Source organism: Marmota flaviventris, chromosome 19 (assembly GCF_047511675.1).
Source record: "Marmota flaviventris isolate mMarFla1 chromosome 19, mMarFla1.hap1, whole genome shotgun sequence".
In the NCBI taxonomy this organism is placed as follows: Eukaryota; Metazoa; Chordata; class Mammalia; order Rodentia; family Sciuridae; genus Marmota; species Marmota flaviventris.
In genome coordinates this window covers 20,474,940-20,494,181 of record NC_092516.1, presented here as the reverse complement: position 1 = coordinate 20,494,181, position 19,242 = coordinate 20,474,940, and the positions used below count along the sequence as shown (strand labels likewise).

At 45.7% G+C, this 19,242-nt stretch overlaps 1 protein-coding gene across 2 annotated transcripts; it reads left to right on the top strand.

Annotated features, from left to right (window-relative positions):
- The first annotated feature begins 13,884 nt into the window (after positions 1 to 13,884).
- Positions 13,885 to 16,218, top strand: LOC114103012 (sulfotransferase 1A1-like). 2 transcript variants are annotated; one of them, XM_071605803.1, is made up of 7 exons: positions 13,885 to 14,032; positions 14,139 to 14,264; positions 14,350 to 14,447; positions 14,962 to 15,088; positions 15,177 to 15,271; positions 15,791 to 15,971; positions 16,096 to 16,218. In XM_071605803.1, exons 1-7 carry the CDS (start codon positions 13,885 to 13,887, stop codon positions 16,206 to 16,208), a joined length of 888 nt encoding a protein of 295 aa, XP_071461904.1. In that variant the 3' UTR covers positions 16,209 to 16,218. The 2 variants fall into 2 exon arrangements, with proteins under 2 accessions (XP_071461904.1, XP_071461905.1); XM_071605804.1 differs by lacking the exons at positions 14,962 to 15,088; positions 15,177 to 15,271.
- Positions 16,219 to 19,242: the final 3,024 nt, after the last annotated feature.

Sequence of the window (19,242 nt, the reverse complement as noted above, 5' to 3'; positions counted from 1 at the left end):
CAAGTCTGGATGGTGCCTGGCAAAATGCCAGAGGGAGTGGTTTGAGAAGTAACAAATGCGAGCCATTAAGTGTGGAGATTCCTGATTGGTTGACTGCTGTATCTAGTTTATGCTAATTAGATAAGCTGTGTGGAATGTATAAATACTGCTCCTGTCCTGCAATAAATGGCTCCTTCTCCTGCTGTATCCATCTACACAAGTTATTCGTCACCCCCCGGTTATTTTGCCCAGCCAGCCGGACTGTGGCATATGTGTAAAGCTGTGCTAAATGGAGGTCAATACCTGTTATGGAAGGTTGCCAATGAGGAATTTTGCAAGGAGACGGCTAGACGAAATGCAGCAGCTGGTTATCCTCAGAGAAATCTAGATATGTTGTTAGGAAAGGGACCTTATGAGGATAAGCAGCAACAAATTGCATATGATCCTGGCGTATACGCACAAATTGCTGTAGAGGCGGTTAGGGCATGGAAGACTTTACAAGGACATGGAGGTTTACAAGGTCAATTATCTAAGGTAATACAAGGAGCTAATGAATCTTACGCTGAATTTGTAGATAGGCTTATTCAAACAGCTACCAGAGTTTTTGGGAATACAGAACAAGCAATGCCATTAATAAAACAACTGGCTTATGACCAAGCGAATTGTTTGTGCAGAGATATCATTAGACCATGGAAACATGAAGATTTAAACACATATGTTAAATTATGTAGAGACATTAATGAACAAGAGCAAGTCGTGGCAGCTGCAGTAAAACAGGCTTTAGATGCCAGAGACATTAATGAACAAGGGCAAATTGTGGCAGCTGTAGTAAAACAGGCTTTAGATGCCAGGCCAAGAACATGCTACAATTGTGAACAAATAGGACATTTTAAAAGGAATTGCCCCATAGGAGGAGGGTTTAACAAAACTAGGTATCAAAGGAGTAGAATACCGGGTATTTGCCCACGATGCCGTAGAGGGAGACATTGGGCTAATGAATGCCGTTCTCAATCCACCATAGAGGGTACTCCATTATCAAAAAATGAACAAGGACCAGGTGTTTATCCACGATATCATGGAGAAAGGCATCGGGCTCCATTGCCAAAAAATGGACAGGGGGGACCAATGCTCCGGGGCCCAAAACCACAAATATACGGAGCACTAGAGGAACCCAGCAACCCCATCAGGGTAGTGCCCAGGACACATTGTCCATCAGATCCCTCATCAGACAAACCAGAGGGAGCGTAGGGTTGGACATCTGCGCCTCCACCAGATCAGTACTAACTCCAGAGATGGGAGTTCAAATCATTCCCACAGGGGTAAAAGGACCTCTTCCCAAAGGAACAGTAGGCTTATTATTGGGACACAGCTCTTCTACTCTAAAAGGACTTATGATAAGTCCTGGGGTAATTGATCCCGATTATGAAGGTGAAATAAAAATTATAGCCAGTTCTCCAAAGGGTATATCAGTAATTTCACCAGGAGATAGAATAGCACAGTTACTAATAATACCAAGCCTACATGATAAATTTTCCAGTCGTGCTGTAGAAAGAGGTTCCAAGGGATTAGGCTCCACAGGTGTAGATTGGGCTATGCTTTCTTTAAATTTAGATTCTCGCCTCATGCTAAAACTAAATATTCAAGGACATGAATTTAATGAGCTACTGGATACAGGTGCAGACCTTAGCATCATCTCTCGTCAAGAATGGCCAAAACATTGGCCATTACAACAAGCCACTCAAACGCTTCGAGGCCTAGGAGTGGCGACTAATCCCCATAGAAGTGCAATGGTATTAGATTGGAAGGATCCTGAAGGATGTGAAGGAACTATACAGCCATATGTATTGGATCATCTTCCCGTAAATTTATGGGGACGAGATGTCCTAGGTCAATTAGGTTTGACATTAACAAATAACATCAACCAAAATGCACCCACTATTATGACTAGACAAGGTTTTAGGAAAGGAAAAAGATTAGAAAAACAAGAACAAGGTATAGCAGCACCAATACAAATAGATCAAGGAACAGACAGACATGGGTTGGATTTTCAGAAAGGGCCACTGAGACAATAAAAATTACTTGGAAATCAGAAAGACCAGTATGGGTTCCTCAGTGACCCCTGACTAAAGAAAAGATACAAGCAGCCCATGACCTGGTCAAACAACAATTAGCGGAAGGACATATACAACCTTCTGTATCTCCCCATAATACTCCCATTTTGTCATCAAAAAGAAATCTGGTAAATGGAGATTATTGCAAGATTTAAGAGCCATTAATAATGAGATGGTTATTATGGGACCTGCTCAATTGGGGATTCCTCAATTGTCTGCTTTGCCAAAAACTTGGTATGTTTTAGTTATAGATATTAAAGATTGTTTTTTTTCAATTCCAATTCATCCTGAGGATAGTCCACATTTTGCATTTACTATCCCTGCACTGAATCATGAAGGTCCTGATCAGAGATATGAATGGAAAGTACTCCCTCAAGGGATGGCTAACAGCCCAACTATGTGTCAAATTTATGTTAACAAAGTAATCCAGCCACTTAGAAATCAAAATCCTGAACTACAAATATTTCACTATATGGATGATGTATTATTAGCACACAAAGCTAAAAACACATTGCTAGAATGTTATGCCACACTTACAAACTTATTAAAAAATTATAATCTAGAGATAGCAATAGATAAAGTACAATTAAATTTTCCAATTAATTATTTAGGAGTTCTATTATCCTCAACCATGGTCCGTCCACCAAAAATTCAAATACGAGTAGATCAACTCAAATCACTTAACGACTTTCAAAAGTTATTAGGAGACATAAATTGGATAAGGCCTTATATAGGTATACCAACAGGAGAGTTGGGACCTTTATTTGATATCCTAAAAGGTCCATCAGATCCAAATTCACCCCGAATGTTAACGCCTGAAGCAAGAAAGGCATTAAAAATCATTGAAACATATATGGAAAATATGCATTTGGATAGAATTGATATAAGTTTGCCTTTATTATTTATTGTACTACCAACAAAAAATATTCCTACAGGAGTATTTTGGCAAGAAGGTCCATTATTATGGATACATTTATCTTATTCTCCTAACACTATTCTTACTAGGTATCCTGAGGCTGTAGGACAATTAATACTCAAAGGAATAAAAGCAGCAAAGGGAGTGTTTGGAATTTCTCCCAATAAAATTATTACTCCATATACTATGAATCAAATTGATTAGTTAGCTAATGAGTTAAATACTTGGGCAATAATCATGTGCAAATCTAATGTTTCATTTGATAACCACTTACCATCTAATCCTTTATTGTTTTTTTGGTCATTGCATCCTGTAATTTTTCCAAAAATGACAAGAAAAACACCTATCATGAATGCTCCAAATATATTCACTGATGGGTCAAATAATGGTACAGCAGCAGTAGTTACCCCTGATCAAACCTTTACATTTTTAGTACCCAAACAATCAGCTCAAAAGGTAGAGCTTAATGCAGTATTACAAGCTTTTGTGATGTTTAAAGATTCTGTATTTAATTTATTTTCCGATAGTCAGTATATAGTTAATGCTATAGTGTCCCTTGAAGATGCTGGTAGGATTTCCCCTTCCTCTACTGTTTTCTCTTTGCTTTCCACTATACAAAGTCTAATCTGGGACAGAAAAGATCCATTCTTTATAGGACATATCAGGGCACATACAGGATTGCCTGGAGCCCTTAGTTTGGGCAATGATTTAGCAGATAAAACTACACATGACATACATATTTTCTCTACACTAGAAGAAGCTATAAATTTTCATAAAAGGTGCCATGTCAATGCTAATCTTTACAAAAGCATTTTAAAATAACTAAGGAACAAGCTAGACAAATAATAAAACAATGTCAAAATTGTGTGACCTTTTTACCACAAGTTAATCTTGGAGTAAATCCTAGAGGATTGATACCTAACCATATTTGGCAGACGGATGTCACACACTTGCCAGAATTTGGAAAATGAAAATATTTGCATGTTACAGTTGATACTTCTTCTGGATTTTTGATGGGCTCTCTTCATGCTGGAGAAAAAACTAAAGATGTTATAGCTCATTGCTTACAAAATTTTGCCACTGTGGGCATTCCAAAACAGTTAAAAACAGATAATGCCCCTGGTTATACTTCTACCTCTTTTAAACAATTTTGCTCATCATTTGGCATTACTCATATAACAGGAATCCCATACAATCCACAGGGACAAGGCATAGTTGAAAGAGCACATCAAACTATTTAAATGTACTTATTAAAGCAAAAATACGGAATTGGGAAGGGGTATATATTCCCCAAAGATAAACTTAAAATAACCCTTTTTACTCTAAACTTTTAAAATTTGGATTCATCAGGACTTAGTGCTGCGGAAAGGCATATGTGTCCAAAAAATGTACATAAGCCCAAGGCACTTTGGAAGGATATTCTAACAGGACAATGGAAAGGTCCTAACCCAGTAGTTGTCTGGAGTCGGAGGTCTGTTTGTGTGTTTCCACAGGGAGAACAGCAGCTGATTTGGATTCCAGAGAGATTAACTAAAGCGATTTCTATAGACCAAAAAGAAGATGATTTGGCTTAAATCCATAACAGCTGATATCCAGAACTCCAGTTTGGCTATTCTTACATCTGCAACAGAACCAGGATGCTTTTTTCAATATCTATTTTATTATTGCCCTTTCCCAAATCATGAAGTTCTATTTTGTTTTTTGAGCTCATACAGACCTAGGTTAATGTTTTGCTGATCAGTTCTATTTTTTGACTATAGAGTTTTTAAACATTGCAATGGAGATTTCACCTGTAAAAAGTTATAAGGCCTTTACTATTATGTTATGTGTTGTATGTATTATATTATGTGTGCACACTTGTGTTTTGTGTTATATGTTTGAATGTACGTATGTCCATATATCATATATGATGAGCGCTCATGAAAAAATGGATCCAAATATTTTTTTTTTATTCACGTGATTTAAATGGCTTAACTTAAATTGGGTAAACAGCTGTTGAGGATTGTTTTAAAATGTGAACAAAAAAGGAGGTTAACAGATCTGTTTGTTTACTTTCACCTTTCCTTTTCATTATATTTAATAATTCTCTTCAAGATAATGTAAATTGTTAAAAAAATTGTTTTCTTTTAGTGCCTTCTGGAATGTTACATAATTTTTTCTTTAGCCATTATTGCCAGGATTCCTATCTTCATCCCAGTGCCGGTGAAGACAAAGATAAAACCAATCTACAACTTCTGCAATAGCCATCACTGAACTGCTTGCAGAACTTGCCTGGACTATGTATCACTTGTATGCATTGTGAACTCACTTGTATGCATTGTGAACTATCTGTTTGTGCAGCGACTTGTGGTAGTGTGGGGTATTTATGCTGATGGTGTCATCGGTGGTACAATTTTTCCAAAAGGAGTCGTCAATTGGCTTGGTGTATCTTCCTCCCTTCTGCTTGTCATGATCGTTCAGCTAAAATTTGGGGGCCAACAGAGGTGAGGCAAAGAACCTCACCCCCCCGCTGGTACAAAGACCTCTCCACAGGTGTGGCTGTATACTGGACCAGTAGTCAGTGACGGGTAAGATCCAATTGCAATGGTACCAACCTAAGACAGGAGGCTGACGCTTTGAGGTCAGCTCATCCAATAATGGGTAAGGACCATATGTACTATTGGACAACCTAAGGCAGGCACGGTCCCTAAGCCACATGCTTGTTGTTTAAACAGAGAGGGGGAGATGTTGAGAGCCACAGCCGAAGGGGCCCCAGCAAACTTCCAGCTGCCAGCAAACTTCCAGCTGCCGGCTGATGATTGGCTCATAGCGGCCCCAGCAACATCTAGCTGATTGGCTCCTCTGTGGTGATGCTCATTGGAGATGCTCATTGAGCTGTTTCCCTGCCCTTTCAGACTGCCAGCTGATGATTGGCTCACAGTGGCCCCAGCAACATCTAGCTGATTGGCTCCTCTGCGGTGATGCTCATTGGGCTGTTTCCCTGCCCTTTCAGACCAGGGAGCTGCTCACTGGGGGACTTTTTTGGCTCCGCCCATGCGACCTAGCCAATCGGCCTCAAGAGCAGGAGGATTGTGGGAGGTGGAGAGGCTTGTGGTTGTGAGAGAGGCTTGTGGGAAGCCGGTGGTGGCAGTTGGACTCTGAGGGTTTTTCCTGAGGAGCGTTTTGTTTGGGTGTGTGGTTCTAAAAATAAAGTTAGTTTCTTTTGACAAGTGGCTCCTGAATTGTGCCCAGCCAGACTGCGGCACATAGGGGGATTTTTTTTAAAAAAATATTTAAGTATTTGGGCCAAAGTACAAAAAGTTTTATTAGAATATGGCAACAGGGTTCCTCTGACTCCTGATGATTCAACCTGTATGACAAAAGTACAATGCAGTGACTATGTATTACTCAAAACTTGAAAAAAAGGACTCACCTTTATATCAGATTACAACAAGATCTGATGTTTTTCAGTGTTCTAAAAATGAGACCTTACATCAAAAAGGCTCTGGGAAAGATTTCTCTGAGATTAATGCACTGTGGGCATTGTGCTGGGCATTGTCTATCTCAAGCTTCAAACACATCAAAATGAAAGATAATTAAAGATATATGGAAGGATATTTTCAAATGTGGGATGAACATATTTGCCTAACACCCACTGCAGGACAACTCAGCCAACAGGCAGCTCCCTCTTGGGAACAAAGAAAGCAATCTTCATCCCTGGAGTAATTCCACAAGTAAAATGGGATGGATTCCTACAGAAAACTGTCATTATAGGACTATATTGAAAGATACTTACAGGCTTGCCACTAATTGGAAGTGGAGAACAGAATGAGATGGCCAGTGACAAATGGCACCCAATGGCTACATGATCTTTGGCCATGGTTATCTCCAAGCTGGATAACAAGCATGAGGATATCCTTGGGTATAGGCATGCAAATTAACACTATAGATTCTCCAGCCAACTCCCAAAACCTACAGCATTGGTGGGAACAAGCAATCTTTCACTGGGGTGATCCTCTGGCTTATCTCTATTCCCCAAACCAGGCTTGAAGATGTGATACAGCATATCAAGTCCTTTAACAAGTATACACAAAAATCCCTCAGTGACATACCTCAGAACATTTCACTATTAAGCAATAAGATGAAAATGATGAGAAAGCTCATCTTACAAGATCAAATGGCCTTGGATGTATCACCTGCAGCACCAGAAGGAACAGATGCCAACATTACAGTGGAATGTTGTGTTACCCCTGATAAGTCTAGAAATGTGTCTGCTACAAGACCTTGACTCTTAAAGTAATGAGTTGTCTGATTCTTCCCAAAGTTTCAATGACTTTCTAACCTCCAGATTTTCTGGAACATCTTGGCCAGAAAAACCTCCCCTTTTCTTAGCCCTCCTACTTGGCATAGCAGTACTTCTTTGTTGTTTGATCTGTTGTTGTGGTGGGCTAGTATCTCATGTGCCCAGGCTATCAAAGAATGATGATTCCACAACCAACAAATCCTGATCTTCCTATGTCTCCCTAAGATCAATCACAACAAAACCTTCCATCTCTGTCCAGGTAGTGTCATTGTTCCTTGTCAGCCAGAATCAGAATAGAAGACAGGTCTCATCCCTAATTGCCCCTTAAGATAAAGGGATAAAAGTCTGCGGGGCTGGGGCTGGGGCTCAGTGGTAGAGCACTTGCCTAACATGTGTGAGGCACTGGGTTCAATTCTAGCACTGCATCTAAGTAAATAAATAAATGTCCATCAACAACTAAAAAAAAAATTAAAAGTCTGCAGGTGGGTGAGATAATGCAGTATAGGAGAAATAATAAAAAGGTAGAAAACAGACATAAATGAAAGAAAAAATAGGATAGAATTCAGAATTGTCCAGCCTGTCACTCTCTAAGACTGTCTTCCAGGCCTGTTACTCCCAAATTCCTGGGAAACCTGTAAATCTACCTGTGCCCTGTTAACTAAACACTCAATAAATTGATGAAGGGAGATGTCATATTTTGAGACCCCTATAATTTAAAAGACTTCTCAGCACTATGTGTTGATCAGATAATGAAGACCAAGTCTGCCTGACGATGCGGGGGAGGGGGGGGGTGTTAACCAGGCCACTAGAAACCATCCTGAGATTACTGGACTGGTGTCATTCCTACATATCTCCCCATAACCACCCCTCACCAAGTTTCCTTAAAAACAAGAGTCTGGAATCTGGAGGCCTGCATTCAATCCTTCCTGGAGCCACTTCCACTAGGACATTTACTTCTGTCCTCAGTAAGGCAGCATTCAAGCCCTCAGGAGACCTGGTGCAGGATCAAGCTGTTGCAACAGTTAAGGGTTCTGTGGTACCAAGTGTTAGCCAATCATTGACTGCGCGATGAGCAACCTGCCCAAGCACACGCTCTTTGGTTGGCGCTGGAAGCCTACCTGAGTTCCAGGGTGGGGATTTAGCTCCCACCTCCAGCAACCGGTGGAGATTGCAAGAACCCGCACTGCTGGGGCCTTCAAGGTGCCTCACAATGACTCCCAGGAGATTTTCTGAAACAAGCATCTTGCAATCCTGGCCACCCAGCCCTTCCAGGGGTCCTAGGTCACAGAAACGAACCCCCAGCTTCAGCCCCTGTGAGACATAGAAAGTCAGGTAGTTCATTTGCAAACTATGGTATTCAGCCTTAACTGGGTTCAATTGTAGCCGGTTTAATTATGGCACTGTCTTTTTGCCCGCCCTGATTTTAAAATTAGCCAATCCTATAGATTGTACCCCAGAGTTCTCCAATCAGGGCAAAGGGCAGCGCTGCATCAGGTATATAAAGTCCGCCCCGCGCACTTGCTGGTCAGGTTCTGAAGGATTTTTTTTCATCAGAGTGAATGCCTACCTCACCCACTTTCGAGCATGTTGATTTCTTGTGGCACTTCATTGTTTCCAGCACCCCTGACACACAAAGTTCCTATGTGCCTCCGGGAGGTGAAGCAAGGGCTGGGGGGGTCTTAGGCATCTACCCGCTCTACTGCCTGAATCCTGGTCATGGGGTCTGCAGCTACATGGAGCTCACCGTCAACCCCACTGGTGGCAGGAGAGGGGAGAGGGGCTGGAAGACCAACTGGAAAAGGCATTTTTGGGCTGTGCAGGTCTTCCTCCTGGGAAGCAGGCTTTGAGAGGCCTCAGGCTCAGACTGGGAGATTGATGGCAAAGGTAAGAGTACAAGCATGCAAGGGGTGAAGCCCTTGTGAGGAGGCTCTAGATGGGGCTGGAGGCCAATGATGGTTAGGGATTCTCTTTTAGTTGTGCCATGGTGGGGTGGAAATGCACAGTTTTGACCCTCTCCTCCGGGGGATATGGTCTTCCTCAGAGAAGCCTTCTGGTCTGCTTTGGCTGCCCTTCAGGTAAAAAAGTCAATGATCCACTGCCTGACTGATGGGCCCAGGAATTGTCCCCTGCCTTGGCCACCCTCGTGCTCTTCCTGTTCACAGTGTTCCCAGACATACTCACACACCTCAAACCTCCTGTGTCTATTGGAGTCACACCTGTGCCTGGAACTGCAGCCAGGTGTGTAGGGATCTCTGCACATTGCTTCTACCACAGCCCAGCATCCAGAATTGCTAGGTGGGACCCCTTGGAGACCATGACCAAGCTGGGCCTATGCCTGTGATACCTGATTCAGGTGAGATCCACCCCAGTTAGGGTGGTATCTGAGGTTCCCATAACCTGGGTTCAAGGTGTTTGTTGAGAGACCAGGCAGCTCACACCCTTGAGCTGCTCTGTGTGGGAGGCCGACTAGCAGGTGACTGCATCTGTCTCCCCTTCTGATTGGTGTGGCATCATCCTCGATCACTCTGTGATCTGGTTGCCTAGGTAACTCAGACAGTAGATCTTTAGGGTCGAGTGACTATGTCTTTACGCATAGGTGTGCCTTCCCACAGCCCCATGGGTGGAGCTATGCTCACCTATTCCTTTGTAATATTACCCCTTACTCTGTTTAGGATAGAAAGTTCCATGGAAACACCCTTTGTGTGTCCCCTTCTCTTTCTGTGCCCTTGGGTGTGGCCTTCGTAGATGTCAGTCAACCTGCTGACAGCAGACATCATGAAGCTAGACTCAGCCCCCTTGAAACCTGACTCCTTGCCTCATTTGAAAAGCTTCTCCTCAATAAGAGGGTTCAGCATGTGCAGGCTCGCTCTCCCTCTCTTTCTGTGGACCCTTAAGGTCAGAGGAGCCATCACAGTACCCCCAAAGAAAAAGGTATGTGTGTCTCTTGTGTGGTTATTTCACGCAGTCCAATTAGCCCAGCTCCCCTGGAATGAGCCCTGAGCATTTTAGTTGTGAGCAACCCAGCAGCTCTGCCCCCACTTCTAACCTGGGAAGGGAAGTGCTTGCGGGTCCTTGGACCCACCACTATTAACAGTTCCTTTGCCCTTTCTCTTGTGTGAAAGGCTCTTTCCTAGACCTTCAGAGTTGACCATGTGCCACCCTCCTGTGGAGCCCTGGCTCCATCCAAAACTATAGCTCTTCCTTGTGGATACCCTGTTTCCCCAATTTATGTGCTTATTGTGATATTGGGGGTAGAAGGTGGGGCACTTTATCACCGAGCTATAACCCCAACATTTTTTTCTTGCTGTTATTTTGACACAGAGTCTCAACAAATTAGCCAGGCTGACCAAGAACCTGTGGTCATCCTGACTTGGCCTCCTGTCTATGGGATAAAAGGTCCACCCCTCTGAGACTGGCCCACTATTGCCCTTAATGTATTTTGTTTCTTATAATTTATATATATATTAATCTTGTGATCAGCTTCCCCACTCTTCACAATAAATTCCAGGAAGTCAGTTCTTGTTCACTCTCTCACAACAGAGTATAGCCAGGCACGGTGGCACTCGCCTATAATCCCTGTGACTTGGGAGCCTAAAACAGGAGGATCACAAGTTGGAGGCCCGCCTCAGCAAATTAGTGAAACCCTGTACAAAAATCAAAAAATAAGAAGGGCTGAGGATGTAACTCAGTGGTAAAGTGGCCCTGGGATCAATACCCACTACCAAAAAAAAAAAAAAAAAAAAAGCAGAATAGCACAAGAATATGGTCCATCAGTACTTAACAAATCAACAGATGGAGATCTGGCTTCTACTTCTCAGTACACGTGAGTTGCTCCTGTCTTCCTTTCCCTGCCTGCCACCTCTGATGGGATGAACAGTGTCCCTCTGTTGCCCTCATCAAGGATTTCCTCTAGGGCCCATGTGATCTGCCTGGCAGAGGAGTCCCTTCAGGAGGAGCCAGGGCAGCTTCTGCCCCTGAGGGCCAATGTCCTAGGTGAGTGCTGTCCTCTTTCCAGCCTGGCCTAGCTCTGGGGAGAGGGGCCCAGTAGTCCAGCCCAGGCTGGGGCAGCTGAGTCACTGGCCTTCAGGGCCAGGGCTACAGGGGGCTTAAGAAGCCTGACTCTGTATCATCTCCTACCAGCTTCACCTTTGGTTATTGTGAGAAGTCATTGCTTTGGGGAGTCCTGATCTGGCTGTGCCAGATGGTCACTGAGGAGGAAGAGGATGGCTGGGAATGAGAAGAGGTGAGAGGTGATTCTGGCCCTGGCCTCCCTAGCTGCCTCCATCTTCTAGGCTGCATTTGACCAACCTCCATGGGATCACTGCATACCTGATCCTCCACAATCCCAACCCTGCCCCTACTTTTCTGTCCCCTCTCCCCTCTACCAGAAACTGGACAGCTTTCATTGAGTACAATTAGGAGTTCGGAGACAGATGTGGTGGTACATGCTATAATCGCAGAAGGTCAGGAGACTGAGGCTGGAGGATCTCAAGTTCAAAGCATCAGGAACTTAGCAAGGCCGTAAGCAATTTAGCAAGACCCTTTCTTCACTATTTAAAAAAAAAATTTAATTGGGGATGTTGCTCAGTGGTTAAAGCCACTGGGTTCTTCAATATCAAGTACAAAAAAAAAGTTTTGAGTGATGGAACCTTCTGTTGTTTGCTGGGACACCTGGGTTTGGGGAACAGAGGTGTGAGGAGGGGCCACTGGCCCAACCATGTGTCCAGCATCCCCCCTGCCTACAGACCCTTCTGAATCCCTTTCCCCAGCTTACCTCTGAGGACACACTTATCTGGGAAGGCTCAGGAGACTGACACCCATGACTCAGAGCCCCTTGACCTCCAGTTCCCAGCGAGACTGGATTTTAATGAAAACAATAAGAGAAAAAGCTGAGGCGGAGCTGGGGAGGTCCCTTACATGGAGCCCTGTGGCTCTTGTGCCCCAGCCTCTTCGTGTCTGTCTCTGGAGGCCCTGAAAGTCCAGGGAAAGAAGCACCTGTGGGGCCATTCAGCAGCCATGAGTGGTGCCCCTGAGGTCACTCAAGATCCATGAGGCAGGGCCCCCTCCCAGAACTATTAGGTTCCAACATCGTTTTTCGATCCTGTCCTGTTGCCTCAAAAACAGTTTTCCAGGAAAAAGAAAAAGTGTGGTAAAAAGCCTTCCTTGCTCTGCTCTGCCCCCATCCCTTCACCCTGCCCACTCGGCACTCTGGACCTGCCCTTCTCTCAGAGCCTGCAGTTCCAGAAATGCCTAAGGCTGCTCTGCCCTGAGCCCTGGGTGCCTTGAGACCAAACTGGAGCCACCAGGAAGGTGAGTGGCCTTGCACCCCATTTCCCCCACCTTGACGTGATCTGTTAGAAAAAGCCATCTGTTAACCTTCCCTGCAGGGACAAAGTTTGGGGAGCCCTGCAGTAGCCATGCAGTAGCTGAGAGACCATCTGACCCCTGGGCTCTTTCTCTTCATTCTAGTTCTGTTGTTTCCTGTAGGTTAAACCCACATGTTGGATTTTAAGACAGGTGTATGCCTGGATCCAGCTGAATGATAAGGATGGTAACCCTGATGTACCCATTCCCAAACCCCACCCTTCCTTCCAGAGGATAGCCATTCCCAGGACTGGCTCCTCACCCGTCCCATTGTGGACCCACAGAAAACAGCTCTGCAGTACCCACTCCACACCTCCACCAATCCCCTGCGTGCCCAGGAGGACACAAGCCTGGGTCCCTGCCCAGCTCCAATATCTTCCAGATGCTCCTTTCACTTGATCGGACACCTATTTGATCCCTTGACTTGAATTCTACCTCCCAGTTCTTTTCCCATGGACCACCCATCTCAATAGACAACTCCAGCCTGGCCCCAGTCCCCTTCCCCTCTTTTTCTGAGTGATCAGTTTTGCTCATTCATATGCTCATTCAACTGACTAGGCCCTCAACCAAGTTCAACTGCTCAATCAGTCCCATTGGTCCTGGAGCCAAGATGGAGCTTGGGTGGGGAGCTTGGCTGACCTGAAGTGTTTCCAGATGTGAAGGGCCCAGGGACTCAAGAGGGGAACATCAGAGATGAGCCCACTAGGGCTGTGTCTCAGCAGGGGAGGAAGAACAATGAGCTGCATGTTAAGAGTTAGGATGGGCAGGGCAGCTAGTGCACGGCCAGTGGTAGAGGACTTGACTAGCATGCAAGAGACCCTGGGTTCCACCCTCAGCACCACAGACAATACAAAACAAATGAAAAACAAACAAAAAGGAACAGGCAGAGCCTGCAGGAATTTCTCAACTGCTGAAGAAATCACTAGAATCACTGGGAGAGCTTCCAAATCTGTGTATCTGGACTCTAACCCCTGATATTGCTGTGGCAGGGCACTGGGGTCATGGAAAGTTCTGCAAGCAATCAGAAGGTACAGCCTGAGCTGTAAACAACGGCACTGGAGTTAAACCTTCCTTCCAATCCTAGCTCTCCACTTAGTAGTTTAGAGAAGCTGGGCAAATAACTGGACCTCCTGCAGCCTCAGGGTCCTTATCTCAAAGCAACAATCCAGCGAATGCTGTTTTTTTGTGGTATTCAGAGAAGCAGAGCAGGCGCTGGCCCCTGACTCAGCAGCATGGAGCTGGTCCAGGACACCTCCCGTCCTCCACTGGTCAAGGTGAAGGGGGTCCCGCTCATCAAGTACTTTGCAGAGGTGATGGGGCCACTTCAGAGCTTCCAGGCCTGGCCTGATGACCTGCTCATCAGCACCTACCCCAAGTCTGGTAAGTGAGGAGGGTCACCCTGCTCCCCCGCTGGGACTTCACTCCCCACCTTGGTCACCAGGGCCCAGCCCTCCATCCTGTTCATTTCTGCTTCTCTCTCTTCTAGGCACCACTTGGTTGAGCGAGATACTGGAGATGATCTATCAGGGTGGTGACCTAGAGAAGTGTCACCGGGCACCCATTTACATACGCGTACCCTTCCTTGAGTTTAAATGTCCAGGGGTTCCATCAGGTGTGTGGTGGGATCCAGGGGCAAAAGATCTTAAAGAAGTTCGCTCTGGCTCCAGCTCACCATCCTTCTGCTGCCCACACCTTAGGTCTGGAAACTTTGAAAGATACACCTGCCCCTCGGCTCCTCAAGACACACTTGCCCCTGGGCCTGCTTCCCCAGAGTCTGTTGGATCAGAAGGTCAAGGTGAGTGGCATTGGAGGCCACTAGGCCATTCCAGCTTTGGTCCTGTTCTGCAGGAAAAGTCTCTTCAAGCTTTGTCTCTGCACAAGTGGGAAGGCCACCTGTCCTCACTGTGGCAGGCCCAAGACGAGGAGGAGAGCAAGATTCTTCAGTGCAGACCCGAGGGCAGGGGAGCCTGGTGCTCAGAGGCTCACAGAGGGGCTAAAGGGTCCTCTGCCTGCCTTGTTCTCCATCTGGGTGTGTGGTGGAATCCCAGGGGTCAGATTAGGATGAAGTATGACTTCAGGGACCAGCCAGGAGTCTCCCATCAAAGCTGAGTTCAGATCCCAGCTGCTGTAGCCATCCCTGAGGTCTCCAGCAAGTCAGCCTCAAGGCCTCAACGTGTTCCCTTGTCAAGCTGAGAGGGGACCCCCCCAAAGTGGTGCTGTGAAGGGGGCCAGGCACCAGGAGGGCAGGCAGTACTGGGGTGTGTGCGTGGGGTGGTGTAGCTGGCAGAGGGTGTCGTCTGTCCCTGCAGGTGATCTATGTTGCCCGCAATGCAAAGGACGTGGCTGTCTCCTATTACAACTTCTACAAAATGGCCAAGCTGTACCCTGACCCTGGCACCTGGGACAACTTCCTGGAGAAGTTCATGGATGGACAAGGTGGGCCCCAATCTGGAGGAAGGAGAGGGCTGGAGCTGAGGACAGCCACCTAAAACTCTTACCAAATCCTGCTGGTCCCCTTCCCCAGTGTCCTATGGGTCGTGGTACCAGCATGTGCAGGAGTGGGGGGAGCTGAGCCACACTCACCCTGTGCTCTACCTCTTCTATGAAGACCTGAAGGAGGTGAGATCCCCCTGATACCACTCCATCCATGTCCTACCTGGGGGACAGGAACCTCAAGGGACCTGACAAGGCCCTCAGGACCCTCCCCATTGGCAGGCCCACCCAGCCCAGGACTCCCCACACTGCCTTCCTATCCAGGACTGCAGAGAGAGCTCATCTCAGGGCCCAGCACAGTCCTTATCTCCCAACACCTGAGTCAGCTACACATGTGGTCATGGGTCAGCTGTTTGTTTTCATGTCCCCCTGCACAAGGCTGCGCCACACCTGGGGCCACAGTTCTAAAGGAAGACTGACCCTCCTTTCTCCTAAGGCACTAAGCAGGGCTCACTCCAGGACCCTAAGGCAGAGAGCTAGTAGTTTTGGTCCAGGGAAAGAGGCCCAGGGTGAAGCAGCTAGGGCTGGGAATTTTTGAAATGGAAGGGGCCAGCTCCCCCCATGTGACACCAGAGAGGGGACTTCCCCTGTGTTTGCTCAGGAAGCAATACAAGCCCCCTCTGAAGAGCTTATGTCTTGCTTCAGAACCCCAAAAGGGAGATTAAAAAGATCCTGGAGTTTCTGGGGCGCTCCCTGTCAGAGGAGACAGTGGATCACATTGTCCAGCACACATCCTTCAAGGAGATGAAGAAGAATCCCATGGCTAACTACACCACCATACCAACTGAGATGATGGACCACAGTGTTTCTCCCTTCATGAGGAAAGGTGTGTGCAGTCCAGGGTGGGCGGCTGCAGAAGGGAGGGTGGAACCCAGAGCCTACCCTGGGCCACTTCGGACCACCTATGTTGGCAGGTACTCAGGCCTCCTCTTCCCCCCCCCCCCACCCAGGCATCACAGGGGACTGGAAATCCGTCTTCACTGTGGCTCAGAATGAGCACTTTGATGCCCACTATGCTGAGAAGATGGCAGGCTTCAAGCTCAATTTCCGCTGGCAGCTCTGAGTGGTGTCGTGGGGAGCCACTACAGGGGGGAAGCGTGGGCACAAGCCTGACCCATGACCTCAGGAATAAAACATGATGTGTCCAACAAGAGGCTCTGTTGGAAGCCAGGAGAACACCTGAGACAAAGTAAATCCCACTGGGACCAAGTAGGGCCCTCTGCCCCACAGTCTATAGCTCCTACCTGCTCTGTCGGGGAAGGGAAAGAGGATCTGCAGGAGGTAGACCCAAGAGACATGAGAGAAGAGGAAGAATATTTGATCCTGTAAGATCCTCTTTTGTTTCTCCCTCCAGTCTGCTGGCCAGCTTCACTTTTTCTTGGACTCCTTACAAGCCACCTCTCTCTCACCACTTAGCTGCATCTTGAACCCTTTTCATTTTTTATTTTGAGACAGGGTCTCACTACATTACTGAAAGTCTCCCTGTTTTGCTGAGGCTGATCTCAAACTTGCAGTACTCTTGTCTCAGCCTCCACAGTCACTGGGATTATGGTGTGTGCACCACTACGCTGGACTTAGAACAGAGCCTTGAGGAGGAGGAAGTGAGGACAGTTAAGTACCTGGGATTGGAGGCAGGGCCTGAGTTCAGCAGGTATGAGGAGATATATCAGCACTAAGGTGGCGACCCTCTTGGCTATGCTCCAGGATGGTTTTGAGGATGGTTCATGGTTTGATTGAAGGCAAATGCTGGTTGGAGATTCAGCATCTGAAGGAGATGCAATATGGCTACTTAGATGAAGGCTGCATTTCCAGTTGTTTATAGATTGGAATTCAAGCAATAAGAGTATGACGTTTTAGTGCGATGGACGAAAGAGGGAATTGGCTGAAATCCAATATTGGACAGCCAGAATCTCTGACTCGGAAATTCAGGTACATTGGATGAAGTACAAGAGAGAGTAATTGGAGCCCAACTGATAGCAGCAGCAGCAGCAGCAGTGGGGTTCATTGGAGAGAACAGGGGTAACACAAACAGAGAGAGAAACACAATAGGGCAGATTCGGCACAGGAAAACCTATAGAATGAAAAGCAGGCTGAACTTAGCTGGACTAGTGGCTGCACAGTGAACTGGGTGCCTGAAAAGTGCTCTGTTTCTCAACTGGCAAGTGGAGAACAAGCGCTGGATTCATCTTCAGGCCATGCTGCAGCTTGGGGAGCCCTGGAGATCACAGCAAACATAACCGTACTCTCCTGGCAAGTGCCTACCATGTGGCCTAGTGTGTGCCTAGCAGAATATGAGTGAAACAAACAGGCACAGAGATACCTGTCCCCAGGGGGATTCAAGTCAGAGATAAGGAAGGCAGTGCACCTCACTTTTCCTTTGAGTCTGATAACTCGTGACCAGCTGAAGAAGGTTAGGGAACTGAACAGGTGTGATTACCTTGAGGGTTTCAGCCTGGGAAGTTTGTATTCATGAGCAGTGAAATGTGTGAGACCTCTGGAGGGTTGATTCCCCAGCTCCATGAGTTCTTGGGAGGCTTCTGAGATCCAGATTCCCAGTAGAGACTGGTATCTGATTGTCACTAGGGGTGTATTGCTCCAATCTCTCCACACAATAGTACCCCTTAGGAATGAGTAGACCTAAGCCATAATTTCCGGTCTAGAACTCTGCAGTAGCCCTGTCCTGGGAGTGCATCAGTCTGGTCTGTCCAGATAAAGCTCCAGTTGGCAGTACTTCTCAGAGGTAATGACCATCTATCCCAGTTGACAGTTTTGTCCACCTCAGTGGAGACAATCCTTTCACTTTTCATTACAAATCTACTTTCTTTCTTTCTGGTATTGTTTTGTTGTCATTGTCAGGAAATAAACACCTCAATAATAACAGTGAATATAAATGGTCTCAACTCTCCAATTAAAAGACATAGTCTGGAAAAAAGGATTAAAAAACAAAACCTAAATATACGTCATTTGCAAGAGACTCACCTTGCAGGCAGAGACAGCCGCAGGTTGAAAGAATGGAAATTGATATACCATGCAAATGGAGCCCTAAAACAAGCAGGAGTAGCTACTCTCAGATCTGACAAAGCAAACTTCAAGCCAAATTTAATTAGAAGAGACAAAATGGTCACTTCCTACTGGTAAAGGGAAAAATCCAAGAAAAAGATATAATGATAATAAATATTTATGCCCCAAACATCACTTAAATACTCAGACAAACCCTGGTATAATAATACCCTGGGTGATTTCAACAAACCTCTCTCAACATAGATAGGTCATTCACACATAAACTCAGTAAAGACTCTTCAGACCTAAATATATTATAAATCAAATGGATTTAACAGACACCTATAGCATATTTCATCCAACAAGAACAGAGTATACTTTCTTCTCAGCTGCACATGATACCAAAATAAAACTCATTTTAGGCCACAAAGCAACCCTTACAAAAATACCAAAAAAATCAATATAATACCTTTTATCTTATCGGATCATGATGGAATAAAACTAGAAATCAACACTAAAAAAAAACCTGTAGAAACTATATAAACATGTGAGGATTGAAGAATGAACTTTTGAATGATGAAGGGGTGATAGAAGAAATAATCAGGGGGAAATTTTAAAACTTCTTAGAATCTAATATATCAAAACCTCTGCCTGTGGGACTGGGGTTGTGGTTCAGCGGTAGAGCACTCGCCTCAAACATGCGAGACCCTAGGTTTGATCCTCAGCACCACATAAAATAACTTAAGTTAAATAAAGGTATTGTGTCCAACTACAACTAAAAAATACATATTAAAAAATAAATAAATAAACCTCTGCCTGTAATCCCAGCAGCTCAGGAGGCTGAGGGAGGAAAATCGAGAGTTCAAAGCCTGCTTCAGCAAAAGCAAGACACTAAGCAACTCAGTGAGACCCTGTCTCTAAGTAAAATACAAAATAGGGCTAGGAGGTGGCTCAGTGGCCGAGTGCCCCTGAGTTCAACCCCTGGTACTTCCCCACCACACACACACACACACACACACACACACACACACAAAACCCTCTAGGATGCTTTGGATCATGGTCTTTGACTGCCTCAGAGCTATGGCTGCACTTTGCTC

Excerpts from the sequence above, each read along its gene's own strand:
- LOC114103012 (XM_071605803.1), top strand. The coding sequence starts at position 13,885 with ATGGAGCTGGTCCAGGACACCTCCCGTCCTCCACTGGTCAAGGTGAAG. Across the intron at positions 14,448-14,961 it reads TGTTGGATCAGAAGGTCAAG|GTGATCTATGTTGCCCGCAA; the intron begins GTGAGTGGCATT and ends CTGTCCCTGCAG. Across the intron at positions 15,272-15,790 it reads TCTATGAAGACCTGAAGGAG|AACCCCAAAAGGGAGATTAA; the intron begins GTGAGATCCCCC and ends GTCTTGCTTCAG.